We start from the raw sequence: 25,649 nt of genomic DNA, 5'->3' as shown, positions 1-25,649 counted from the left end.
GGAGTGGGCAGGACTTGCATTGTGCGGGTGGGAGGGTGGCCCTCTGATGGGCTTTGATGGCAAGTCCTTTAAAGAGTTACCCCCTTGGCTCACCACGTCAGGCACCCGTTTGTCAGGACCAGTTGTAATTCTCGCTCACACGGTTGCCGGCCCAGAGGACTGGTGAATCACGTGGGTCCGGAGAAATTGGTGCCTTGCCTGCGAAATGGCTGTAAATGGTTGCATCCTCCCTCTGGCGTGGGGCAATCCTGATGCCAGCGGGGGATGGGAGCTTCAGAAACGGCTTAGCGCCGATCCCATTTTCTTCACTACCAATGGATTCTCTGCCTCACCAGGAACTCCGCTATCGGCAGCGAGGTGTGGAGAATTTTGCCCCGATATTTTTAAACTGTGTTACCCCAGTTCTTGGGCGAGATTCTCCACTACCCGGCGGGGTGGACGTGAACCACTCCGGCTGTAGCAGTCCGCCATTGCCGGTGCAGAAACCTCTGCACCTTCAGGGGCTAGGCCCGCCCCGGAGAGGTTTGCGCCCCGCCGGCCGGCGGGAAAGGGGCTTGGCGCCACACCAACAGGCTCCGAAGGGCCTCCGCCGGCCGGCGCGAGTTGGCGCATGCGCAGATGGCTTTGTTTCCGCACCGGCAATGGCGGACTGCTACAGCCGCCGGTGTGGAACAATAGAGTGCCCCCACGGCAAGGGCCCGCCCGCGGATTGGTGGGCCCCGATCGCGGGCCAGGCCACCGTGGGGGCACCTCCCGTGGTAGATCCCCCGCACACCCCCAAGTACCCAGGAGGCCGCCCGCGCTGCCAGGTTCCGCCGGTAAGGGACCTACTCCAATTTATGCCGGTGGGACTGGCAAAAGACGGGCGGGACTTCGGCCCATCGCGGGCCGGTGAATTCGGGCAGCCCCGGAGCCCATTGAGTCGCGCCGGACCCCGCCATTCTCCGAGGCGGGCGGTGTGACTCACGCCGGGCCGATTTATTGGGGGGGCGGGGGACGGGAGAATTTGGAGGATGGTGGGGGCGGGATTCACGCCGACCCCCAGCGATTCTCCCACCCGGCGGGGGGTCGGAGAATCCCGCCCCAAGTCTCTTCCACAAGGGGGAAAACATTATTTCAACATCCTTCAACACTTTTTTAGCAATGTGCCTTCAGCTCAACTGCACTGCTATCTAACGTACCTGCTTTATTTCTCTGAGTGAAACCGCCAATTTAGTGTCAACTCATGCCATTTTACTCATTTTAAAATTTATTCATCGGATGTGGACATTGCTGAGAATGCCAGGATTTACGACCCTCGACAAGGTGGTGGTCAGTCACCCTTTTGAATACGACCCAGTGACTGCTATGGGTCTGGGGTTATACAGAGGAGGACTGGATAAGGGTGGCAGATTTTTTTTTTACACAAAGAGTGGTGAGGCCGTGGAATGCCCTACCTGCAACAGTAGTGAACTCACCAACATTGAGGGCATTTAAAAGTTTATTGGATAAGCATATGGATGATAATGGCATAGTGTAGGTTAGATGGCCTTTAGTTTTTGACTTCCCATGTCGGTGCAACATCGTGGGCCGAAGGGCCTGTACTGCGCTGTATCGTTCTATGTTCTATTTCCTTCCCTTCAGTAAAGTAGCCATAGTCCCTGATGACGGTAGGCTGCTTTTCCCTTTGAGGGAAGAGACTGGTGGTGATTTAACCTGAGGATCACCACACCTCAGGTGGAAGGAAAGGTTGAGAAGGCAGGGCCATCATGAATAACCTCAGCTGGTACACGAATTGAACCCACGCTGTTGGCCTCGCTCTGCATCACAAACCAGCTATCTAGCCAACTGAGCTAAATCCGCCACAGTAAACCAAAAGTGTTTTTGTCCAATAATCCTGTAGTTACACGGTCACATTACTGATTCACGTTTTTATTCCAGATTTTATTTTAATTAATTGAATTTAAATTTCCCAGTTGCTAGTGTGGGATTTGAACTCATGTCTCCAGATTATTATTTCAGGGTTATTCGCCCATTAATGAAACCAGCACACTACCTATGATAAAAATGATAAAATATTAAAACATGCTGCTGTGCAGAGGGACCTGGGTTCCCTCGTGCATGAGTCGCAAAAAATTGGTTTACAGGTGTAATTGGTGATTAAGAAGGCAAATGGAATTTTGTCCTTCATTGCTACAGGGATGGAGTTTAAGACTAGGGAGGTTATGCTTCAACTGTATAAGGTGTTAGTGAGGCCGCACCTGGAGTATTGTGTTCAGTTTTGGTCTCCTTACCTGAGAAAGGACGTACTGGCGCTGGAGGGTGTGCAGAGGAGATTCACTAGGTTAATCCCAGAGTTGAAGGGGTTGGATTACGAAGAGAGGTTGAGTAGACTGGGGCTGCACTCGTTGGAATTTAGAAGGATGAGGGGGGATGTTATAGAAACATATAAAATTATGAAGGGAATAGATAGGATAGATGCGGGCAGGTTGTTTCCACTGGCGGGTGAAAACAGAACTAGGGGACATAGCCTCAAAGTATGGGGAAGTAGATTTAGGACTGAGTTTAGGAGGAACTTCTTCACCCAAAGGGTTGTGAATCTATGGAATTCCCTGCCCAGTGAAGCAGTTGAGGCTCCTTAATTAAATGTTTTCAAGAATAAAGGAATAAAGGGTTATGGTGTTCGGGCGGGAAAGTGGAGCTGAGTCCACAAAAGATCAGCCATGATCTCATTGAATGGTGGAGCAGGCTCGAGGGGCCAGATAGCCTACTCCTGCTCCAAGTCTTATGTTCTTATGTACCTTAGACATAGTTCATTTGATTCATTTTCATAAGACTTCTGATTCAAACAAGATGGTTAAAAATTTTTTTTACTCCAAATGTAAACTCGGCTCGTAAAATTACTTCTTTTGAGCTTTCAGATTAAGAAAAATGCTCTTAATTTAAAAAGAATTAGATAAATCCATCCATGCGATATGTTAATCACAGTTTTCTCCGCTATTTCCTGTGGCTGAGATGGTTCAGATCCAAGAATCACAAACATGGTAAAACTCAATTTCGATATTCTGCGATGATAAATGAGATAAATGAGGACTGCGTTTCCTGCACAAAGTATACCATTTGACAAAATCGCTTATTTTATTTAAAGACTGCGTAAATCCATTTAATTTACGGGCTAAGATAATGATGTGGGAGGAGGAACCTTTCGTCATCTCTGTCCCAGTTGAAATCAGACGTATACCCCAGAACGAAAGGGCAAAATTGCAACATGCTGTGGCACAACTCTACTGGAAGAAACTTATTAACTGGAACAAACTGGACATGCTTGTGTAGGAGAATTACAACTGCAAGTGCCAGGTCAATTTCATGCAAACTAATAAAACAACAGTGTATTGCATAGAGACAAAGACAGACAACCTGTGTGGGGTGCAACATGGAGGACAAAGCGGACTTACGTGTGAGTTCAGACCATTTAGCATTGGGATTGCTCAGACTGCGAAGGGTAAAGCTTCTGTAACTGTCATAAATCAATTCTCGGTAGCGAATCCGGTACCCTAAGAGGATTCCATTAATCTTCTCTTCTGCTGGTGCCTTTGTGGGGGTGGGGGTGGGGGGAGGAAATAGAATCAGCAAGCATTTTTTTGGAAAGGATTGGGTGGTAAACTGCCAATACGTTCTGTTCCACAAGCTTCCATTTTGGTACAACGCAGCAATATACCAAAACATGGTTTAATTACAATTCTCCAATAATTTCATACAGAAGCATACTACGTCCTTAATTTCACACTACATCACAAATTAATACTAGATTAGCTTCTAATGATAGAATTATAGGTAAGGAAAATGAAATAGCCAGTTTTACAGAAGTATCTTGAACTCACCTGCCAACGAATCATCACTGAGGTTGTGGTATGTGGTGTCACGGAAAGAATTTCAGGTGCCTCATCTGGTGCTACAATACAAAGTCATTGTTTAAAGCTTTCTGACAGCATTATTGTTTGAATAATCACAGACTCGTGCAGAAACATTGCAGGCGAGGCACGTGTTATAGCCTCCAGATTTTTTATCACACACATCTCCTTCAGGAGAATGTTTTAAAGATCTGTAAAACTGCACTTCCTTGATACACTCCAACTCCAACAATATCATCCTTATTCCTATATTCATCCCACTTTTTCTCCAAGGCATTGTCCCCTGTTTCCAGTTCATTTGGTTAGTTTGATGTGAGATAGTAAATATTGGCGGACATTACAGTCAAGCACAATCCAGTCCTTATCTGATATCCATGTACATGTGCTTCCCAGCAGTCACCTGTGGACATTGTTTAAGAATTTTTTGCCTGGCTCAATTTATTTTTATTCCAGAGGCGTTGAGACCAATTTTAGCTTCTTAACTGCCTCTCACTTTCAAAATCGGTCCTAGGATTTTCTGACGATATGGCCCAAGATTGACCAACTGATCAATCAATGGACTTCATTATGATCTTCTTAAATTTGCATGAAGCCACACCTCTACCTTTTCACCACCGTCACTGTGGTGTAGATGGTACCATGAGCTTAACCATGCACAAGTTATGTCTTGCTCATTACCTGAGGGCATTACTTTGAGGCGATTTCATTCTTGCTTTTCTGGGTCTTAAATATTGTAGCTTGGCAGTGTGTTGATAACATTTTATACTGTGCTTCCCTAGTCTGATGTAATAACATAATCAATCCTGTTGCAAAGGTGAGCTTTTATCAGATTGTAATTGCACAACCCAAATGGGAGAGACAACAGGGACACATGGTCGGGTAGAAATGAACGACTGGTTTATTACAGTACACACAAAACTCCTACTCCTCTCCCCAAAGGACCCTCCCTGACCTGCACCTAGGTCAGGGTTCTTACACAGAGTAGTTTCCCTTTGTTAAGGAGAAACCCTGTCCCCGATTACAGGGGCAGTTCATTCTTAGCTGCGTGAGGGGGAAATCGAATGGATTTCCTTGGCCCCCAAGGAGGTCATAACAGTTATGTTTTCGGACTGTCTGTTTAATTCAGGGAGGAATGGAGGAATGAAGGATGTCACGTGATCTGTTCTGAATTCTGCTCACAAGATGCCTGGGTGGATTGGTGAGGTGGGGGGGGGGGGGGGGGGGGGGGGGGGGTTGCTGTAGGATAGGTTGGCTTAGTGGAAAGAAGGTGCAAGATTGTTATGCCTGTAAGATAAGGAGATCTGATTGAAACATATTATATTCTAACAGGCTGGAAAGATAAGGTGCAGAGAGGATGTTTTCCCTGGTGGGGGAATCTAGAACCATTGGATAGAGTCTCAGGATATGGAGTAAACCATTTGGGACTGAGATGAGAAAAACATTCTTCACTCAAAGGGTAGTAAATCTATGGATTCTCCACCACAAAAGGCTGTGGAGAGCAAGTCACTGATTGCGTTCAAAAGAAGAGATAGATTTATATTAGACTTTAATAACATCAAGGGGTATGGGAGAAAGCGAGAATATCTAATTGAAACAGAGGATCAGCGATGATCATACTGAATGGCCTACTCCTATAAGCTTGAAAAAGAGCCAAGAATCTAGTTGGACTGGTTCCTGAAGAATGAAGTGTCTATTTAACAGACAAAGCAAAGTATAGTGGTAGAGAGTCATTTCAATCATGTTAAATATTAAATGGTGTATATCTTTTGTAGTTTATAGTTTAATTTGCCTATGGAGATGTTTAGTCAATGTTGCTTTTAGTTTGCATTACATTAAAAGTCTTAAAACCTGAAATCTGGACCAGAATTCTCTTGCCGTTGCGATTCATTATTCCTGTCAGCAGTGCAACCCCGTCCGTGGGTTTCCCGGCGGCATAGGGTGGTTTAAATGGAAAACCTATTGACAGGTGGCGGGAGTGATGAATCCCGCTGTGAGGGAACGGCGCGCTGCCGTGGAACACGGGACTGGAGGACCGGAGAATCCAGCCCCTGGTCTAGTAATCCATTCAGCCGATTCACTGAAACTTGAATTATTTTTAAGATTATCAGTTGATGTGGGGATTGTAACAATACTAAAAAATGTCCGCAATAAATAGTGAATATGCATGAAGCTGCAAAATGCTACAGTGAAGAATTCAGAAGGAATTTGCCAGGTTCCGTATTTTTTGTTACTTCTTTTACCTCTTCCTCTTTGCGGGAGAGTGAGCGTCAGCGGGGGGATGAGGTGGGGGAGGGGGGTAGAGTAGAGTAGAGTAGGAGGGATAAAATGGCGGGTAGTGCCGGTGGGAGAGGAGCGGGCTTGTGCAGTATGTTACGATTGAAGTATTGAATGCACGTGGATGTTTACACATTTTTGCCTTTTTTGCTTTCTTTCTGTTGATGTCTGTAACTGTTTACAAAGCCAAAAACTACCTCAATAAAATTGTTTATTAAAAAAAAAGATTGGCACATTCAGCAATATCTGCTGAATAAAGAAAATTTCGACCATGGACAATTTTATAATAAATTGTTGCGTTAATATTCTGGTGGAAAAATGATCCGTACAAAGGAAGTGGAGGAGATTGTCATTTATCCAAAATACATAATGGTAATTGAATATTTGAAACGGGGGTGAAGCTTTAAAAATATTTTATGTTGATATTTCTCTCAATCTTACATCAAATCTTACTTCTTCAAATTCTTGCTAAATTAATTTGTTGGCCAGGTTATGCATTTTCTCACATTTGACATGGTCGTGCTCTGCAATGTCTCGTGCGTACTCGCCAAAAACACATAAAAATTTCATTTTGATGAACGATTAACTTTTTGCCCCTCTGTAATTATCAACATTCAAAGTGAAATGGTAAACAACGTCTTCTCAAATTGCATCTGATTATTTATACTACAAGTTCACAAGAATCCATATTTTGGGGGGGGATGCTTTTTAAAGTAAATATTTTCACTGATAACATGCAGCAGAGCCGAAGAACAGAATGCTTCTTTCCAACATCAGATTTTATTCAGTTCCCGCTGGAATGTTAACTGTTTAGTAACCATAAAAAACTTGTGTCCTTGGATCATTGTTGTGAAGCACTTCACTTCCACAGTTGCAAGATGAAGAAAGAGAAAATGTGAAATTTAATAAACTGGTACGAATTGAGTATCCCTTATTCGAAATGCCGATTCCGGACCTTTTCGAATTTTGGAATACCAAGCTGCAAAGACCCTCGGACACCGCTCGGAGTCGCCGGTCGGTGCTGTGTCTGACAGGGATTGGGGGTGTACGTGGCTTCCCTCCGACAGGGAATCGGGTACTGAGCTCAACTCCTTTGGTGCAACAAACCCGTGCTGTCTATTGCATGTGTATATATACACACACACAAACACACACACACGGCCACAGGAACGGGACACAGTGCTAGGAAAGCCGACACCGAGGACATAAAAAAAAAAAAGTGTGGATTTCAGAGCTTTTCGAATTTCGAATAAGGGATACTCAACCTGCACCAAAAGCACTTCAGCATGTTTTTAAATAACACACTTGGATGGGATAACGACAGGAGATTTCACAGTTTTCTCTGCAACTAGAGATTCAAAAATTCTAACCTGGTGCCAAAAAGCAAACCTGTAAAATGGATCAACTGCTCTGCAACTGGGTGTACTACCCACAGTGACCTGTGTCTGTCCACCTGATTGGAAAAGTTGGCCTCAAGCGTTATACCACATAATATTATACAGAGTGACCAATGGGCATTCCCAAATTTAGAATTAGATCTGTTACACCCCCACCATACCACCTCAACCTATCTTGCCTTCTCTCCTGACTTCAACGTCTGCTGTCCTCCTGTTCCTTTATATGAACACTGTTGTCCATATTTATGAACATCTCTTCAGTCTTGCCAGATCAAATGGCCTCTCTACTCCTGTTCTTGACCACACTTCAAGGCTATTCCTCATTCCCTTTGCATTCAAACTTCTGTGGTATTCCAAGAATAGGTTCCCCCCAAGTCATGAGCTGCCTAGCCTTTGGCCCTCCATTTGCCACAGTACTTCATTGACCTGCTCCACCACGCCTTGACTTAATTCCTTCTCCTCAGTACAACCCTAACACTTGCCCACTTTGACCTTCCTTCTAGCATAGACATTGGGCGGGATTCTCCCGTACCCGGCGGGGCGGGGGGGGGGGGGGGATCCCGGCGGGACGGAGTGGCATGAACCACTCCGGTGTCGGGCCACCCCAAAGGTGCGGAATCCTCCAAGGTGCGGAACCCTCCGCACCTTAAAATAATTTATTTTCTCTCCCTACCAATCATCTCCTTTTAATTCCATTTATGTACGGTAGCATTGTGGATAGCGCAATTGCTTCACAGCTCCAGGGTCCCAGGTTCGATTCCCGGCTTGGGTCACTGTCTGTGTGAGTCTGCACGTTCTCCCCGTGTCTGCATGGGTTTCCTCCGGGTGCTCCGGTTTCCTCCCACAGTCCAAAGATGTGCAGGTTAGGTGGACTGGCCATGATAAATTGCCCTTAGTGTTAGGTGGGGTTACTGGGTTATGGGGAAAGGGTGGAGGCGTTGACCTTGGGTAGGGTGCTCTTTCCAAGAGCCGGTGCAGACTCGATGGGCCGAATGGCCTCCTTCTGCACTGTAAATTCTATGAAAAGTCCTTCATAGCCTTACTCTCCCTATTTCTATAGCCACCTCCAACTTTACAAGAACTTGTGTTTTCTTCAACTCTGGTCTCTTGTGTATCCCAACCTTCTTTACAATTGGCAGTTGTACCTCAAAAATTATAATTCCCAAGTTCTAGAATTCCCTTCCGAAACCAATTCCCTGTCTGCCTTTTAGTCTCGCCTTAAAATTCAGTGGTTTGACAAAGCTTTTCGTATAATCCCTGTTAATATTTACTTCTTTGGCTTAATGTTAATTTGTGTCTGACTATATTTCTAGGAAATGCCTTGGGACGGTGTCCAATGTTCGAGGGGTATATAAATATCAGTTTTGTTATAGTCATGTAGCATGTATTGCAAAAGGTTGCAGTTTGCCTACGTCAAAGATAAATGCTTGCTCTGACAATACAGTCTGCCAGGTCTGGTCTGAGCACATAATCAGGAGACACAAGCCGTGCTACAAAAATTGTATCACTGCCTAAATGGTGTAAGAATCCTTCCTGGAGCCAGACGTCCGGTGGTGACATGTAGAAGGAGGTCTCATGTAAGGTAGCTCACGCCAAAGTCATTGTTTTTTTAAATCTGGTGTTGTAAGACTGCTTACCATAGTTACGGGGACATTGGAAGGTAGTCGGTAGTTTTAGTGAGCATTTATGCCCCAAATTGGGATGATGTGGAGTTCATGAAGAGGATACTGGCTGCGATACCTGATATGGGTACGCACGCACTTGTTGATACTGGGGGGGGAGATTTGAACTTCGTTTTGAGGCCCAAGTTGGATCAGTCTAAGCCGAAGTCACTGGCCCCTTCAGGGGGCAGCAAAGGTACTGGCAGCGTTCATGAAGGAGATGGGTGAAGCTGATCCATGGCAGGTTTTACACCCGGGGGCAGGGACTACTCCTTTTTCTCTCCAGTGCGTGATGTGTGTTTACGCAGAGACTGTTTCGTGATGAGTAATGCGGAATATTCCGCCATAGGAATATCAGATCGTGCTCCGCACCTGGGTGGATGAGGTTTTGGAGAAAAGGGCGTGAGGTTTGGATGTGGGGCTCTTAGCGCATTTGGGATTTTGTGTGATGATGGCTCGGGTGATTGGCGAATATGAAGGGTTCAACAAGAATGGGGATGTGTCGCCCCTGGTACTGCAGGAGGCCCTGAAGGTGCTGGTGTGAGAGCAGATAATTTTGCATAAGGCACAGAAGATAGGGAGACGAGAGGAGCACCGGCGGCTGATGGATGAGAACCTGCAGGTGGACGGCAGGTACTCAAGCGACCCGACACCAGAGTTTCTGGCTATTAGAAAGAAGCTGCAGATGCAATTTGATCGACTATCCACTGAGAAGGCAGTGCAGCAGTTGTGACGCTCGAGGGGGTGAGTGTACAAGTATGAGGAGAAGGCCAGGAGGCTTGTGGCTGGTCAACTGAGGCGGCTTCCGAGGAGATTGCACAAATTCGGGACTCGGTGGTAAGTTAGTATCGGTGACGGATAAAGTTAATGGGGCATTTGAGGTGTTCTATAAGACTCTGTGTAGCTTGGTGCCGCTGACGGATGAGTCGGATATGTTGAGGTTTTTGGAGGGTTTTGAGTGTGTCAAGGTGGAGTAAGAGGATCAGGACGGAATGGAGAGGTCGCTGGGTGAGGAGGAGGTCAGAACAGCAATCGGGCAACTTTCAGTGGCAGCATGTAGGAGGAAGTCGCACGTTGGGCAGCTCCTGCTCAAGGCTTGATTTGTTTAGAATTCAATGCCCGGTCCCAGGGGTAATTTTTGAACAAATAAATGCAGGAAGACATAAGGAAGGAGGGGGATGTCCAAAAACCGAAAGAGAGCCACCGTGAAGAAGGGGGCGAGCGAAGGTTCGCCGTCGAGCGAAAGGGTCAGCTCGGCAACTGGAAAGATGGGGGAGAATGGGTCACTGGGTGGGGCGCATTGTTCATGGCAGAAAAGAAGACCAAGTTTGAAAAGCAGTTTGCAAAGGACGTGGAGGTGATGAGGAAGATGATGGCGACATTGAAGGTGTTGGTGGAGGAGGCAATTGCCCCGGTGAAGGCGGCAGTGTCGAAGACATCGACAGAGGTGCGGGAGCAGGTTGACAAACTGAAAGGGGCGAAAGAGGCCTTGTCGCAACACAGCGATCAGCTTACCTCAATGGGTGATCAGCTCACCTTGATGGGTGAGGAGCTCCAGAGGGTGGTGGAGGCCAACAAAGGTCAGAGAGCGAAAGTGGAGGACCTGGAAAACAGATCTAGGTGGCAAAATCTGAGGATCGTGGGCCTGCCCAAAGGGGTGGAGGGCCTGAAGCTGACTGAGTACCTTGACAAAATGTTGGCAGTGCTGTTGAAGGAGGGGGAAGATCCCTCCCAGTACGAACTGGATCGGGCTCATCGGTCATTGAGGCCTAAACCGAATGAGCCGCCAAGATCAGTGATTATTTGTTTCCATAGGTACCATATGAAGAAGAAGGCGCTGAGTTGGGCAAAGCAGAAGCCGGAGGTGCAGTGGGCTGGAGCTGGTATATGTATACTTAACCGTAGAGTTGGCGAAGAGGCGGCAGCATTAGGCCGAATGAAGATGGTACTGTATTAACAGCGATATGCAGTTCGATGTACTGTATCCAACTAAGTTGAGGGTGATCTACAACTCCAAAGACTTTTACTTCGAGACTGTGGAAGCAGCGAAGGCCTTTGTGAAAGCAGAAGGACGGGCAGAAGTGAGAAATGGGACTGAGGGTACGAGGAATAGAAGATTGTATATAGTGTTATTTTTTATTTCATGTCGTTATTTGCGTTAAATAGGGTGAAGTTGCCCATTTGGGAAGTGCAGTAACGGCTTTCTGGGGTTTGTGAGTTTGCACTGGGTGTGTTTGTTTGAAGGGAATTTCTTTGTTTTCCTATGACCCGGTAGGAGGGAGGGGATTGGATGGGAAGGGTGCCTGGGCTGGGGCCTCCACACAAGCAAGCGATGATGGTGGGATGCTGCGGTCATTGGAACCTGGTTGAACAGGTTTCATTGGGTCTCGGGGAGGAAAAAGCGGGGGAGGAGGGGGACACCAATACTGGGTGAGGTGTTTTTCAGAGGAAGTGGATGGGGGGATTCTGGGAGGGGGCAAGTGTTCAATGGCAACAAAGGGACGGGCCCAGTGAGCAGGGCCTGAAGTTTTTATGATGGCGGCTAAGAGGGGCAGGGAGGTGAGACACCCCTGGCCAGGATAGTCACGCGGAATGTGAGAGGTTTGAGGGAGCCAATAAAGAGGTCAAAGGTGTTTGCGCACCTAAAAAGCTTAAAGGCCGATGTTGCCATGTTACAGGAGGCTCATCTGAAGGCAAAAGATCAGGTGAGGCTTAGGACTTGCTGGGTGAGCCAAGTATTTCATTCGGGATTCGACAGTTGGTCGTGGGGGTTAGCGGTTTTATTGGGTAAGAGAGTGAGGTTCCAGATGCAGAAATTGGTGGCGGACGAGGGGGGGGTTGATATGTGACAGTGATAGTGGAGGTTGTTGCCATTGGCAAGTGTGCATGACCCTAATTGGGATGATGCAGGATTTGTGAGGAAGGTGCTTGGGGCCATTCCAGACTTGAATTTACATGAGCTACTAGTGGGAGGCAATGGAAACAGGTGCAGAGCCAAGGATGGACGGATCTCAGCCTCGCTCGCTCGCCCAATCTGTTGTGGGGGGGGGGGGGGGGGGGGGGGGGAGGAGGAGGAGGAGGAGGAGGGGGGGCGCACACAGGAATATTCATTTGTTTCCTGAATTCACCTGAGGAAGGAGCTGCGCTCCGAAAGCTAGTGATTCGAAACAAATCTGTTGGACTTTAACCTGGTGTTGTAGGACTTCTTACTTCTTTTATATGTAACGGATCCAATCCCCACAATGGGTAACATCATGCCACTGCTGAAGCGATGTGGGCTTTTGCGGACTATAAATTGTATTGGGAGAAAAGTGAGTGTTTCCCGGTAATCCCGGGGAGGGGGGCCAATTTGGGGTTGCTGCCGTTTCATCTTACAGGTTGCCATTTTAGATATTTAGGGGTGCAGGTGGCCCGGGATGGGGCTGGCTTCGGAAATGTTATTTTATGAGCCTGGTGCAGAGGGTGAAAGAAAACCTAGAGGTGGAACAGCTTCCCTTTGTCCTTTCCTGGAAGAGTTCAGTTGATGAAATTGAATGTCCTGCCACATTTTCTGTTTTTATTTCAGTGTTTGCCGGCTTTTTCTTTTACCAAAATCCTTTTTTAGGGGAGGGGTGGTACTTGGTGCTGCCAGGTCTGATAGATTATTAGTGGGCAGTGAATGCTGAGTAAGTCCTGGGTTGGTGTGGGGATCCAGAGGCTTCATGGGTGCAGGTGGAGTTGTGCTCATGTCGGGGGTTGGGGCGAAGGGCGTTGGTGATGGCTTCTCTACCTTTTTCCTCGGGGAAGTACTCAGGGAAGCTGGTGATGGCCCCCGCACTGAGGATATGGAGCCAACTTCGGCAGCACTTCAAAACTGGGGGCAGTATTGGAGTTGGTTCCGGCCTGTGGGAACCACATGTTCGAGCCGGCGAGGCCGGACTCTAGATTTAAGGGATGGGAGGAGAAAGGGGTTGCTGTGGTGAAGCATTTGTTTTCGGAGGGCTGATTTGCGAGCTTTGAGGAAATGGCGGATTATTTAGACTTTCATGGGTGGGGTGGATTTAGATAGTTACAGGTGTGACTTCATAAAGAAGATCTTTCCGTCGCTCCCGGTGGTTCTCCCTCCCTCGTTTCTGGAGAGGGTTTTGTCACTGGCAGGGACGGAGGAGGAGAATACCTCGGGAGTTTATGGGAGGCTTATAGAGGAGGAGGCAGTATCCTTGGAGGGGTTAGGCTAAGTGGGAGGAGGGTCTGAGCTGGAGGGGGGGTTGTGGTGTGAGATTCTGCATGGGGTAAATACAAGGCCATCATGGTAGCACAGGTGGCTAGCACTGTGGCTTCACAGCGCCAGGGTCCCAGGTTCAATTGCCTGCTGGGTCGCTGTGTGCGGAGTCTGCACGTTCTCCCCATGTCTGCGTGGGTTTCCTCCGGGTGCTCCGGTTTCCTCCCACAGTCCAAAGCCGTGCAGGTTAGGTAGATTGGCCATGCTAAATTGCCCTTAGTGTCCAAAAAGGTTAGGAGGGGTGATTGGGTTTCAGGGATAGGGTGGAAGTGAGGGTTTAAGTGGTTCGGTGCAGACTCGATGGGCCGAAATGGCCTCCTTCTGCACTGTATGTTCTATGTTCAAGGTTGGGGCTGATACAGTTGAAGGTAGTGCGTAGAGCCCATTTGACAAATTCAGGGTGAGCAGGCTATTTGTGGGGGTGGGGATTAGGGTAAGTGTTGCGGGAAGGGCCCAGCTAACCATGCCCGCATGTTCTGGTCATGTCCTAAGCTCGTGGGACTCTGGTCTCCATCTTTGGCACCGTTCGGCCATCCTACAAATTGAACTGAAGCAGTGTCCCCTGAATATAAATTGAAAAAGCTGAATAAAAATCGATTTAAAAAAGAGTCTTTCCTATCTATTTCTTTTGTTCCCATTTTTAAAATATTAGTCCTTGGATCAATAATTGGAATATGCGTTTAAGTAGAGACAAGAAAGCAGAAGACTCAAAGTTTAAAACAGCCTGTTTGTCAGAATACTGTATTCTCAGGTTTTGTGTTTGGGTGAAGCCAGACTCTTTGGCACCAAGTGGATGGGAGGAACTGGTTTTGGAGGGAATCAGTTTGATTGTTTAACGGGTTGGCCAGGGACAGTGTTCTGCCTGACAACAGTCAGTGATTGGTTCCTGCTGAGAGAACCTTTCAGAAGTGATTAGACCTCAGCTGTGAAGGGAGCTGTTTTCTATCTCTATTGTCTGCTGTCTGTCGGTGGAAGCTGAAGATCTTTTAAGTGTATCAAAACCAGCAGCTTGTTGCTCTTCAGGAGCTGAAGTAAAAGAAGTGATCTATTGTTTTAAAAGCAGTGAGTGCCCAGCATTACCTTTCTGTGAAGCTGAAACGATGCTGAGTTTGCAGGGAAGGTAGATATCCTTGCCTGAGAAGATCATGTCACATCCAGAAGAAAGGAAGTACCAAACGGAAAGTCTGAACTTTAGCAAGATATTGCCTGGAAGTTATCCCTATGAATCAAAGATCCTTATCCTTTTATTTTATTAATATCTTCCTTCCCTTTCCACCACCCGTTTCCCTATATGTGTGTGTGGGGTGAGTTAGTAAGGGTTGGAAAGTGAGTAGAAGATAGCCAGCAACATTTTCTGTCTGTTTCACTGAAGATACTGTTCATAACAAGAGGTTACTCATGTTTTAAAGTTATAAACTTGGTGACTATCGTTTGTTGAACTCAACCAAAAATCTCAGGTATTTAAATAAATCTAATTTCACTGGTGTTATGACTCTGGGTCAAGTGGGGTTGGAATTGACCATGCACTATCCCAGGGTATTGTAACAATGGACCAATTTCTGCCATGAGGGAAGGTTTGTGATGATAAACAGAAATTGTGATCTGCACTTTTACGAGATCGATTTTATACAGCTTTTTCCCTCCACTGTCATTGTGTTGATGAATACACCCCATAATATTCCACAGTCCTTCTGCCTCAAGTAGTTCTGGAATATACAGGCGGCTTTACTCATGAGAATGACGGGCAGTGCTCACGAATTACACATATCCACATTGAAGTAAGAACAATGAAGATGCATCACTACTCTCGGCAATATGCCCATGCAAATGACGGATAAGTTTATTCTGACCTCAATCAAACAATGAGATGAAAAGAGTTTTAGCTTGAGCTAGCTGTTACTTGTTCCAAATAATGTACTTGTAATTTGCAAAACAGTGACCTTATGTTCCAGTGACATAGTGATGCATTGAAAGAGGTATCTGTGCTTTTATGTGGAAAGCATTTTGAATGTAACGTCAGATGTTAGTCATTGACATTACAGGGAGCAATCTTGGTTGCTCGTCTGGTTGTGATGGGTCCAGTTCCTCGAGTCAAATGCAAGTCTGTAGCTAACTGAGCCAGTAGATTATTGGATTTAATTTCATTTAAATTAACGTGATTGGAAAAAGTCACATTTAATCTCATCCTTTCAGGATACCAATCCCACAATATTCTCTTTACAGCTTAAACAGCCACCTGAACAAGTATACAAGACCTTAGTTTAATAGCTTATCCAAAGGATTGTCCCTATGACCATGCAGCGTCCTCTGTTCTCTGCTGGGTGTCAGCTGAGATTAAATGCTCAGGTTAGAGTGAGACCCAGAGATAAGAGTGTAACCAATTGTCTGAATCTCTTTTTTTTAAGCAATAGTTGATCTTGTAGGTAGAGGGCGTGTTGTTGAAAAGAATTGAGATGAGCATATTAAAGAATTAAGAAATGCAATCAGCAGTGTAATGTGGGGACATTGATTATCTGTGAATTCCTGTTCATTATCAAACAAATAAGGTTCAACTAGCATTTAGCCAAAATGCAGTACTTCAATTGATTCCCATTTGAAATATCTTGGTAAAAATGCTGAAAAGGAGCACCAAAAATGTATAATACTTTTTTCCATTTTACTTGTAACTTTATGGTTTAATCTCAAACTTACCAGCCTGCAACGTTGTGACAGAGTCAGACTCCTCACCGTATTCACTGTCTCCGATGTCATTAGTTGCTTTCACATGGAACTTGTACGAGGTGAAGGGCTTCAACCTGTCGGAAGTAGTATGGATGTGATGTTATTGTGATTGAATAGCAAATATGTTTAGCGTCTCACAAGTGCAACCTATTCTCCGTGTGGAGTTTGCACATTCTTCCCGTGACTGCGTGGATCTCACCCCCACAACCCAAAGAAGAGCTGGTGGATTGGCCAGGCTAAATTGCCCCTTAATTGGCCAAAGAAATTGGGCACTTTAAATTTTATATTTAAAAAACAAGTGCAGCCTTCTAACAAACCTCTGCTCTGTAATAGACCCCTAGCATTAGGAAAGGCGAATGAAAAAATAATTTTTGCTTGTCGTATTTGGCAATAAATGTTAATATTTCTCAGCAGCTTTTTCTTTTTTCTGCTAATTCCCTAACATAGAATGTTTCCATGAGGATCTGCAAATTAGACCTTGGTGGATTCTGACACTAGATTGTCATGCCATCTAGGTAATGGAGTTCCCAGTAAGCTCCTGGTATGGCCTCTCAGTGGTTCCACTTCATTTGAAATTCATGGGCTTTGCTGAATATTAAATCTTCTCAAGCCGTGACCCACCTTGACACACACCTGTTTTTTCTGTTCAATTTTGACTTACGAAAAAAACGTTAGAAAACTAACTTGTCTGGAATTTTAGTCTCTTCACCCGCAGCCAAAACGTAACACGCTTGCAGAGTTTTTACTGAAGCACTCATAGACACACTGAGCAGTGATATATTGGCTGGAATTCTCTGACCGTTTCCCTGCTGACAGCGCACCCCCGCGGGTTTCCCAGCGGTGTGAGGTGGTTTCAATGGGAAACACCATTTACAAGCGGCGGACGATGGAATCCCACCAGCGAAAGCCGTGCTGCCGTGAAACACGCAGCTGGGGACTGGAGAATCCAGCCCATGCTTGGGAATACTGTAGGGCCAGTATCACTTGATTAGGGTGAAGTGAAAATCAGAGATTCTGCATAAAAGCAAATTACTGCGGAGGCTGGAATCTGAAAGGAAAGAGAAAGTGCTGGAAACTCTCAGCAGGTCTGGCAGCATCTGTAGGGAGAGAAAGGAGCTAACGTTTCCAGTCTGATGACTCCTTGTCAAAGCTAACAGACAGAGAAAGTGAGAAATATTTATACTGTGGAGTGAGAATGAAAGATGAGTCATAGCCACAGAAACCCAGGGAAACAGGGTGCTAATGGCCACAGAAACCAAGGGGAAAGAGTGCTAATGGCAGTTCCCAGAGAGAACAAAAGATGTGAAAGGTCAAACAGCAGGGAAACTAACATCAGAGAGTGAACTGTAGATGTGGGGGGAGGGGAAGGGGGAAGCAAAGAGGAGAAAGGGTAAGGAAAGGTGGATAAGATGGGAGGAGGGGTTTAAATATATATTAAGAAAGACAAGAAGGAATGAAATGGTAAAAGACAGTTAAAATGAAATGGGATGAAAACAAATGGGTCGAGGTGGGGTAGAGCTAACCATCTGAAGTTGCTTCTCTTGATTACCATTCGATGAAAGGTACTCACTTGGGGATATCACTTAAAGGCAGGATTAGGCTCAGATGGGATACCTCCACAGCTAAACAGCCTTGGGAATATGGTATGGTCGCACAGTGGTTAGCACTGTTGCTTCACAGAGCCAGGGTACCAGGTTTGATTCCCGGATTGGGTCACTGTCTGTGTGGAATCTGCATGTTCTTCCCTCCAGGTGCTGCCAGTTCCCTCCTCCCACTAGTCCCGAAAGATGTGCTGCTTGGTAATTTGGACATTCTGAATTCTCCCTCAGTGTACCTGAACAGGCGCCAGAATGTTGTGGCTAGGGGCTTTTCACAGTGACTTCATTGCAATGTAAGCCTACTTGTGACCTTTGGGGCAGCACGGTAGCATAGTGGTTAACACTGTGGCTTCACAGCGCCAGGGTCCCAGGTTCAATTCCCGGCTTGGGTCACTGTCTGTGCGGAGTCTGCACGTTCTCCCCGTGTCTGCGTGGGTTTCCTCCGGCTGCTCCGGTTTCCTCCCACAGTCCAAAGACATGCAGGTTAGGTGGATTGGCCATGCTAAATTGCCCTCAGTGTCCAAAAAAGGTTAGGAGGGGTTATTGGGTTAGGGGGATAGGGTGGAATTGAGGGCTTAAATGGGTCAGTGCAGACGTTGATGGGCCGAATGGCCTCCTGGACTGTATGCTCTCTGTTCTATTTTCTTGTGACAATAAAGATTATTATTATTATTATGATTCACAATTTGAGAAGAGCAGGAAAAAGACAGTGAGCAAAAGAGAAAGACAGCAGTGGCTGTATTTAAAAAGAAACTTCACAGAAAGCCTTCTCTCCTTTTTTGGTGGAGTTTTGAAATGGCCAGCCACAGCTTTTCTCTGTACTTAACTGACATTGAACAGCCACTGCACGAGTGAAGAAATAAAAATGCGCAATTATACAAAAAGGATGTGGTGAGTTTATGAAGCCCATGGAGAAGGCGGTTTCTGTAGACCTCAACATAAGGTCAGCTTATCACAATTACCAGGGTTTTGCTTTTAGAAAGGACTATTGTGCAGTCATGTTGTGGCAAAAGCTAATTTACAAACCAATAAATAAACAGGAAACTACAACCAGGGATCATTAAAATATTTCTGCAAAAAAGGCACCAAGTTTTGCAAGAGCATAAAAACAAAAGTTTTCTCTCAAATTTAAAGAACAGATTCTCAGTTGTCATCCTGGGAGATCTGTGTTCACTCCATCTGTGACTTCAGATCATGCATTGTGGGCCATGCTTACATCATGCGACACCTCTGTCTCTGAGTTTGGGTAGGAAAATAAAGGGAGGCTTTAGCATTTGCAGTTTCATGAAAGTGTACCTTTTGGAAGATCTTCTTGGGTCAAATCATAGAAGTTGATGACTTTTAATTGGATTTGTTTTTTTTTTACAACCTGCACAGAAAATACCGACCAGAAGTTCCTAATTTTTGCTACTGATGCCGAGTTTGCTGATTTCAGCAGTAACAGCAACGACAATGTTACAACTGGCCTCAGTACCTCCAGCATGGGGAGGAGTAACAAATCAGGTCAGGTTTCCACTCCAAATTGCTGAGTTTAGAAATCTACCGAAAATGTACAACTGTGGACCTGGCGAGTTGGTTGTGATGCCCCACATGGTTGAAAAAGCCGACGGACTGTCACTGTTTAGACTCATAAATAAGGAGTGGCCACTTGGGTGGGCTATCAGAAGGCTTTGAGGGCTTTGGAAATGGTTAATACGTTCTCGAGAACGAGAGAGGAGAAAATTGAAATAAGGGCGAAACAGGCATGTGAATTTGAAAGTAATTTTGCTATTTACCTTAACAACTCATCAATTATTTACGATTTTTATTAATATTATTGAAATAAGTCACTTCATGCATTATGATTTATATGTTGTGTGCTCAAAGCAGATAAAAATCTATTTTTTATATTTACTTGATGTGAAAGCTATCTTTTAGCTACTCATTTGAATCTAACATGTTTTTGATTTTCATGGAATGCCTAATTTAATACAGGTACTGATTAAGCCATGATTAGAGCTTGCTTAACTAGGTTTACGCAACTCCAATATAAAATTCTTTGTTTCACAATCTATTGTTACAAATACAAAGTTATTGTTAGGTTTTGGGGCTGTCTCTTTCAGGTAAAATGGAAAAATGATGGGATTCATGTGACCTGCTCTGAATTCTGGCTGATGAGAATGTTTGGTTGTTAAGGGGACAAGAAAGGCCCAAGTCAATAGATTTGTTGGGAAGGTACCGAATGTTCCCAGTTGTGCTGACAGTGGGTACACTGTTTGGTCTTAGGGGCAGGTAGAAGGAAATTTCCCGCCTCCGTGTGCCTGCCTCGGAAAGAAAATGCCAGCAAGACGGAATCTTCATTCCAGGATGCGGCGGGTGTGAACAGGTTTCGGGCCCATTGCCCTCAGAAACAGGGTGGAGGCAGCCATCGAGGCTATCGCGGGCCAAGGCAGGCTATTTAAAATACCCACCTAAGTGATCTGGGACGTTATCCCAGTTATAATAATAATAGTCCTGTAACCCCCCCCACATGCTCCCCATGCCCACCCATGCTGAGCTATAACCAGCTGAGAGCCCAGACATCCATGAGAGTGCTGAAACACCCGAATCCCAGGGAAAGCATTGCTTGAGTGACAGTCCTGGCATTCTGATCTATTCTGTCAACTGCACAATTCATATTTACGCAAGATAAATATGTGCTTGCAACTATTGATACTTTAAAGAACCTGGGTGATTGACACTTTGATTAGACTGCAGAGAAATTAGTGTTTTTTAAGAAAGTGAAAAGTGATGAATGCATGACTGTTTTTGAAAGCTTTTTGCATACATCCTATTGTCAGTACAGGGTCCATTTATTCTATATATGGTGTATCATGGGTAAATGGGTATTATAAGTTCCAAAGCTTGGCATGGAGGGCGTGAGGTGTTATGTGGAGTGGCTGGAGGGCATAGCTTGGCATGGAGGAAATGAGGGGTAATGGGGGTGGCTGGAGGGGCATAGCTTGGCATGGAGGGAATGAGGTGTTATGTGGAGTGGCTGGAGGGCATAGCTTGGCATGGAGGGAATGAGGGGTAATGGGGGTGGCTGGAGGGGCATAGCTTGGCATGGAGGGAATGAGAGGTAATGGGGGTGGCTGGAGGCATATTTAGGCCAGGAGGGTATGAGGGGGATGGAGGTTTGTTGTGAGGCAGAGATTATCATGGAAGTGTGGGTAGGAGCTTTAAAACTTACCTTTCAAAAGGTTCATAGTTTCATAGAATTTACAGTGCAGAAGGAGGCCATCCGGCCCATCGAGTCTGCACCGACCCTTGGAAAGAGCACCCTACCCAAGCCCACACCTCCACCCTATTCCTGTAACCCAGTAACCCCACCCAACATTTTTGGACACTAAGGGCAATTTAGCCTGGCCAATCCACCTAACCTGCACGTCTTTGGACTGTGGGAGGAAACCGGAGCACCCGGAGGAAACCCACGCAGACACGGGGAGAACATGCAGACTCTGCACAGACAGTGACCCAAGCCGGGAATTGAACCTGGGACCCTGGAGCTGTGAAGCAACTGTGCTAACCACTGTGCTACCGTGCTGCCCCAGATTCAGACTGTGGCTCACAATATGTCAGAGATTAAAAGCTGCCCTGACTCTATGAAATTTTGCTGAGGACTAGGATACACCTATGGTGGTGACCAGGTTGGGATTGTAGGATGTGGACCTGCAACCCACAGCAGCCCACACTCTTAAACGCACCGGTGAAAATTGGACCCGGAGTTGGGTCCTGGATGCTATTTTCAAAACCTCCACTGGGTCTCCCTGACTCCATGACAATCCACCCCTAAGTCCAATCACACAGAAAGTTGTCAGAAAAGTCAGGTTTTATATGCAGGTTATATTTTAAACTGTCTATTTAATTCCAAAATACAATAGAGCTTGGAGTTCTAGAAGATAGCTAATGAGCATTCAGACCGGGATCCAAGATCCATGTTGCCATGGAAATGGGCTTTGGGAAGGGAAGAGTCCATAGCAAGATATTATAGTATCAGGTTACGGGGTTTCTAAGATACCCCTGAAAGTCTCAGATACAGGTAAATCTGCAGCCACCTGACAGCAGAATATAGAGGCAGGCAGTGCTGCACCTGAAGCAGAGAAAATACTAACTCCAATATTCACCACGCAGAACACTGATGGAAGGTTTCACTCAGGTTGAATAGGTCCGATATGTGAGGATTCAAAGGGGGCTGTAAGATTTGCCTAGTTTAGACTTGTGGGAAAAAATCTCAGTGTACCCATCACTGTAAAAGTCAGTTCTGGGATTGGAAGATACCTGGCTGGGAAAGAAAAAAAATAATCAAGCCATTGAGAGCTGACAATGAATTTAAACTGGTTCCAGTGAGTTCAGGGTCTACATAATGGACATTGTAATGTCTATCACTAGTGGGAGATTTTCGGATGTGCTAAAAGTTAAATTGGGAATTTCTTTTCTGTAGTTCAGAGTATAAGTAGCCTACAAAATCATGTTTCGTCAATTTTTTGTTTTTGTTTGTTACAGCAGAACTCTTAAAACATGAAACCTGGTTGTGTGATCCTCAGACCATCAGTCCTGTAAATTCAAATCTCTTTTTAAAAGTTCTTGATCTTTTGTTGCGAGGGTTCTGAAAAAGTCACATTGGACTCGATTGGGGCGATTTTCAGCCTGCGATCGCTGTTAGAGTGGACGGCGACGAGGGTGAAAAATCCGTGAGAATTGCATTTCTCCATTCTCTCTGGAGAGATCACACTTTCTCATCCTGCAATGCCACGTACTTCATGCCCATAAAGGGTGGGAACCTCATTTAAATGGATTATCATAAATTTTATTATTAATAGGGCCTCCCCATTACATGATGGTCCCTTCACTGAATATTTAAACCACAACAACGTGACGTCACGTCGGTAAGGTTTACAACAGCTTTCTAAATAGGGTATTCAGTCGAGGTGAATCCCTCTGGGGGTCTCAAAGGTAAGTATAGCCCTGGGGGAGAGGGACATGCCCGGGCGCTGTCCCGTAGTACAGGATAGCACTGCCAGGTCTCATGGTGCCAACCTGTGCCAGGGGGCAGTGCCAGGGGCAGGGCCTTGTGGCGGAGGGTTTTCCGATCACGTGTGATCAAGGGGAGCGGGGGCAGTGATGGGGGGGGGGGGGGGTAACCTGCAGGCATGGGGGTGGGGGAGTCACATGTCGGCGAGACCTGGTAAGGATGGCAGATTTCCTTCCCTGAAGGACATTAGTGAACCACATGTGTTCTTACGACAATCGACAATGGTTTTGTGGTCATCGTTTTACTTTTAATTCCAGATATTTTATTGAGTTTAAATTCCACTATTTGCTATGGTTGGATTTGAACCCTGGTGCCGGATCATTACCCTGGATCTCTGGATTACTAGTCGGATGACAATACCGCAATGCCACTGCTTCCTCTTCCGGTTATTTGTTATTTAAAAAGTGCAGCTAAATAACTGTAAACCAGTATTAAATCAATTAGGGGAGAATCACAGGGGTATAGAACCCAATAAGGTGGTAAGTTTACAGTTCGTTTACTGCATTTGGAATGAACTCATTGTTCGGAAGCAGTTTTGTTTGCACAATGACATTTCTTTTAATTGCCCAACTGAACCGAAAACTATATTGAATAAGAAAGAATTTCTGATCTGCTTCAAGTGCATTATCCCTTTCCAATCAGATTTATGCAATTTTTGGACACAATTGCAACTGCAGAATTGATGGAAAAATTGACCAAGAACATCAGCGACTGTAAATGTGTAACAGTCCCTCATCTCATTTATCAACAGGGTTCAACAAGCACTGCCTAATAACCCTTGACTGTACCTTTCCTGATTTAGTAACTCAGAGGAAATCTGGATTTGGAGCTATTTCAGGAAATTACCAAATCAAAATCATTATTAACATTATTAATTTAACATCACAGCTGATCTTTCATGGTTCTGCTCAAGGTTGATTTAGGGTCTGGAGCACAATTACAAAAAATAAACTTATGCTTAATACGGTTGTGACTTAAGGTCACTGCTCAGGTACTCACTGTGAGGAAATATCCTAAGTTGGCACATTATGAGATCAGCTGAAGGCTAAGGATTGAGGAACGGTTCTGTAATTTGGCTATTGTCTGAAACTGTCTTTGTGGACAGGGAGATTTATCAAGGATAGAGAAACTGCCAGAAAAATTACTGATTTTCCTTCAATTTTGTTTGAAAAATAGTTGTTCCTTTATATGTGACATTTCAAGTACATTGGATACATTCATAAAATAAGGGGCGGGACTCTCCGCCGGCGGGGTCTCCGTTTTGCCGGCGCCCGGGGGTTCCCCGACGCAGTGGGGCTGCCCCACAATGGGAAACCCCATTGACCGGCCGGCGTAACGGAGAATCCCGCCGGTGGGTCGGGGCAGAAAAGTGGTGCGGCGGGGCGGAGAATCCAGCCCAAGCTTTTTTAGATGCAGTAATCTTTAGAGGTGAAACATTTAATCAAGACCTTATAAAGGAAAAACTGAAGTACAGAAATTTCAATCCGACATGATTTAATAAATGACATTTCACACCATTTAAAAAATCTGAAATAATACAGCAGGATTCATTAAATAAATGAAGACGTCAGTGATTAATAGCTATCTGACAACCAAGGTATCTCTAATTATTGGTACCAATAGAGAGATGGAGAGGCTGCATTAGAATTCCTAAATGCAATTTCTCTTTGTCATTTTTGGAATCTTTTGTTCTGTGAGTTCACTATTTGCATATGCAACTGTATGATCGAGAGGGTGGATTACCAGTCCTGTTCTTGTAGACGTAAAATGACATGGTCCTTGACTCAGAAACATATAAAATAGCTGGAGTAGGCCTTTTGGCTCCTTGAGCCTTCTCCATCATTCAATATGATCATGGCTGACCCGTTATCTCAATGCCATACTCTTGGTCTCTCCCTATACCCCAGGATATCTTTGGAGTCTAGAATCTATCTATTTCCTTCTTAAATATATTCAGTGACTTAGCCTCCACAGCCTTCTGTAGTGGAGAATTCCACAGGTTCACCACCCTCTGAAGAAGGCACTTCTCCTAATCCGAATTCTAAAAGGTCTACCCCGTCCTGGCCTATCAAAATCTCACTTGCGTGGAGGCAGCTGGTGACTCAAATGGCCAGCCGCCCCCGCGTATCGCGCTTGTGCAAATCATGGTCTAAATGCAGTTAACAGTGAACATAATTATGCACTTTTTACACACAAGTTCATTGGAATTGTCCAACTGTCAAAGAACTGCCTCAAAATACAGGTGAGTTGGCATGGAGGGGTTAACGGCAAAGAGTGGTGGGTGCAGGAACTGGATTGGCATGAGTTGGCACTAAGGTGGATACAAAAGCCACTTCATGATGGCGTAAATCTGGGCCTTAATCTCCTATGGACTGAAAATTGTGCCCTTGTATTGCCAAATGTGGATTTGTGTGATCAGATATAGAAACTAATTGTAGTATGCATCTCATTGCATGTTACATGGATTGCCAACCTTATTCTTCATGCTTTCCCAGAATATGAAAAACATCACACCAATAGTAAAAGTCTTTACACTAAAATAACTGATCAGTAAATACTGAAACAGTACAATACACAAAAATAAATAATTTAGAGTCTGTCAGCACGAGGTTAAAAGGTTTGATAAGGAAAGTTCAAGTTGTTATGGTTCCAAGTTTTAACCATGAACAATTCAATTTGTACCGAGCTCATAGGTTTGTATCCTGACTATTTTGCAGATCAACCCAATCTGGACATCTTCTATTGTTCATTTTGAATTTTGTTTCGGAAAGAAATGGGCCAAACTGCAGAAATT

At 45.3% G+C, this 25,649-nt stretch overlaps 1 protein-coding gene across 7 annotated transcripts in view; it reads right to left on the bottom strand.

Moving 5' to 3' along the window:
- sdk2b (sidekick cell adhesion molecule 2b) overlaps positions 1-25,649 on the bottom strand; it is a 1,143,109-nt gene that overhangs the window by 217,675 nt on the left and 899,785 nt on the right. For all 7 annotated transcript variants that reach the window (XR_005458034.1, XM_038777821.1, XM_038777823.1 and 4 more), the window contains 3 exons: positions 16,175-16,278; positions 3,861-3,931; positions 3,435-3,570 (listed from right to left, as the gene is read on the bottom strand). Coding sequence is in view for 6 of the 7 variants with exons in the window: in XM_038777821.1 (XP_038633749.1) it covers positions 3,435-3,570; positions 3,861-3,931; positions 16,175-16,278 (311 nt within the window). In the remaining variant the exon portion in view is untranslated. The remainder of the gene's footprint in view (positions 1-3,434; positions 3,571-3,860; positions 3,932-16,174; positions 16,279-25,649) is intronic.

Source organism: Scyliorhinus canicula, chromosome 18 (assembly GCF_902713615.1).
Source record: "Scyliorhinus canicula chromosome 18, sScyCan1.1, whole genome shotgun sequence".
Taxonomy (NCBI): domain Eukaryota; kingdom Metazoa; phylum Chordata; class Chondrichthyes; order Carcharhiniformes; family Scyliorhinidae; genus Scyliorhinus; species Scyliorhinus canicula.
Note: the sequence above shows the minus strand (reverse complement) of the source record. Positions and strands in the feature narration are given on the sequence as shown.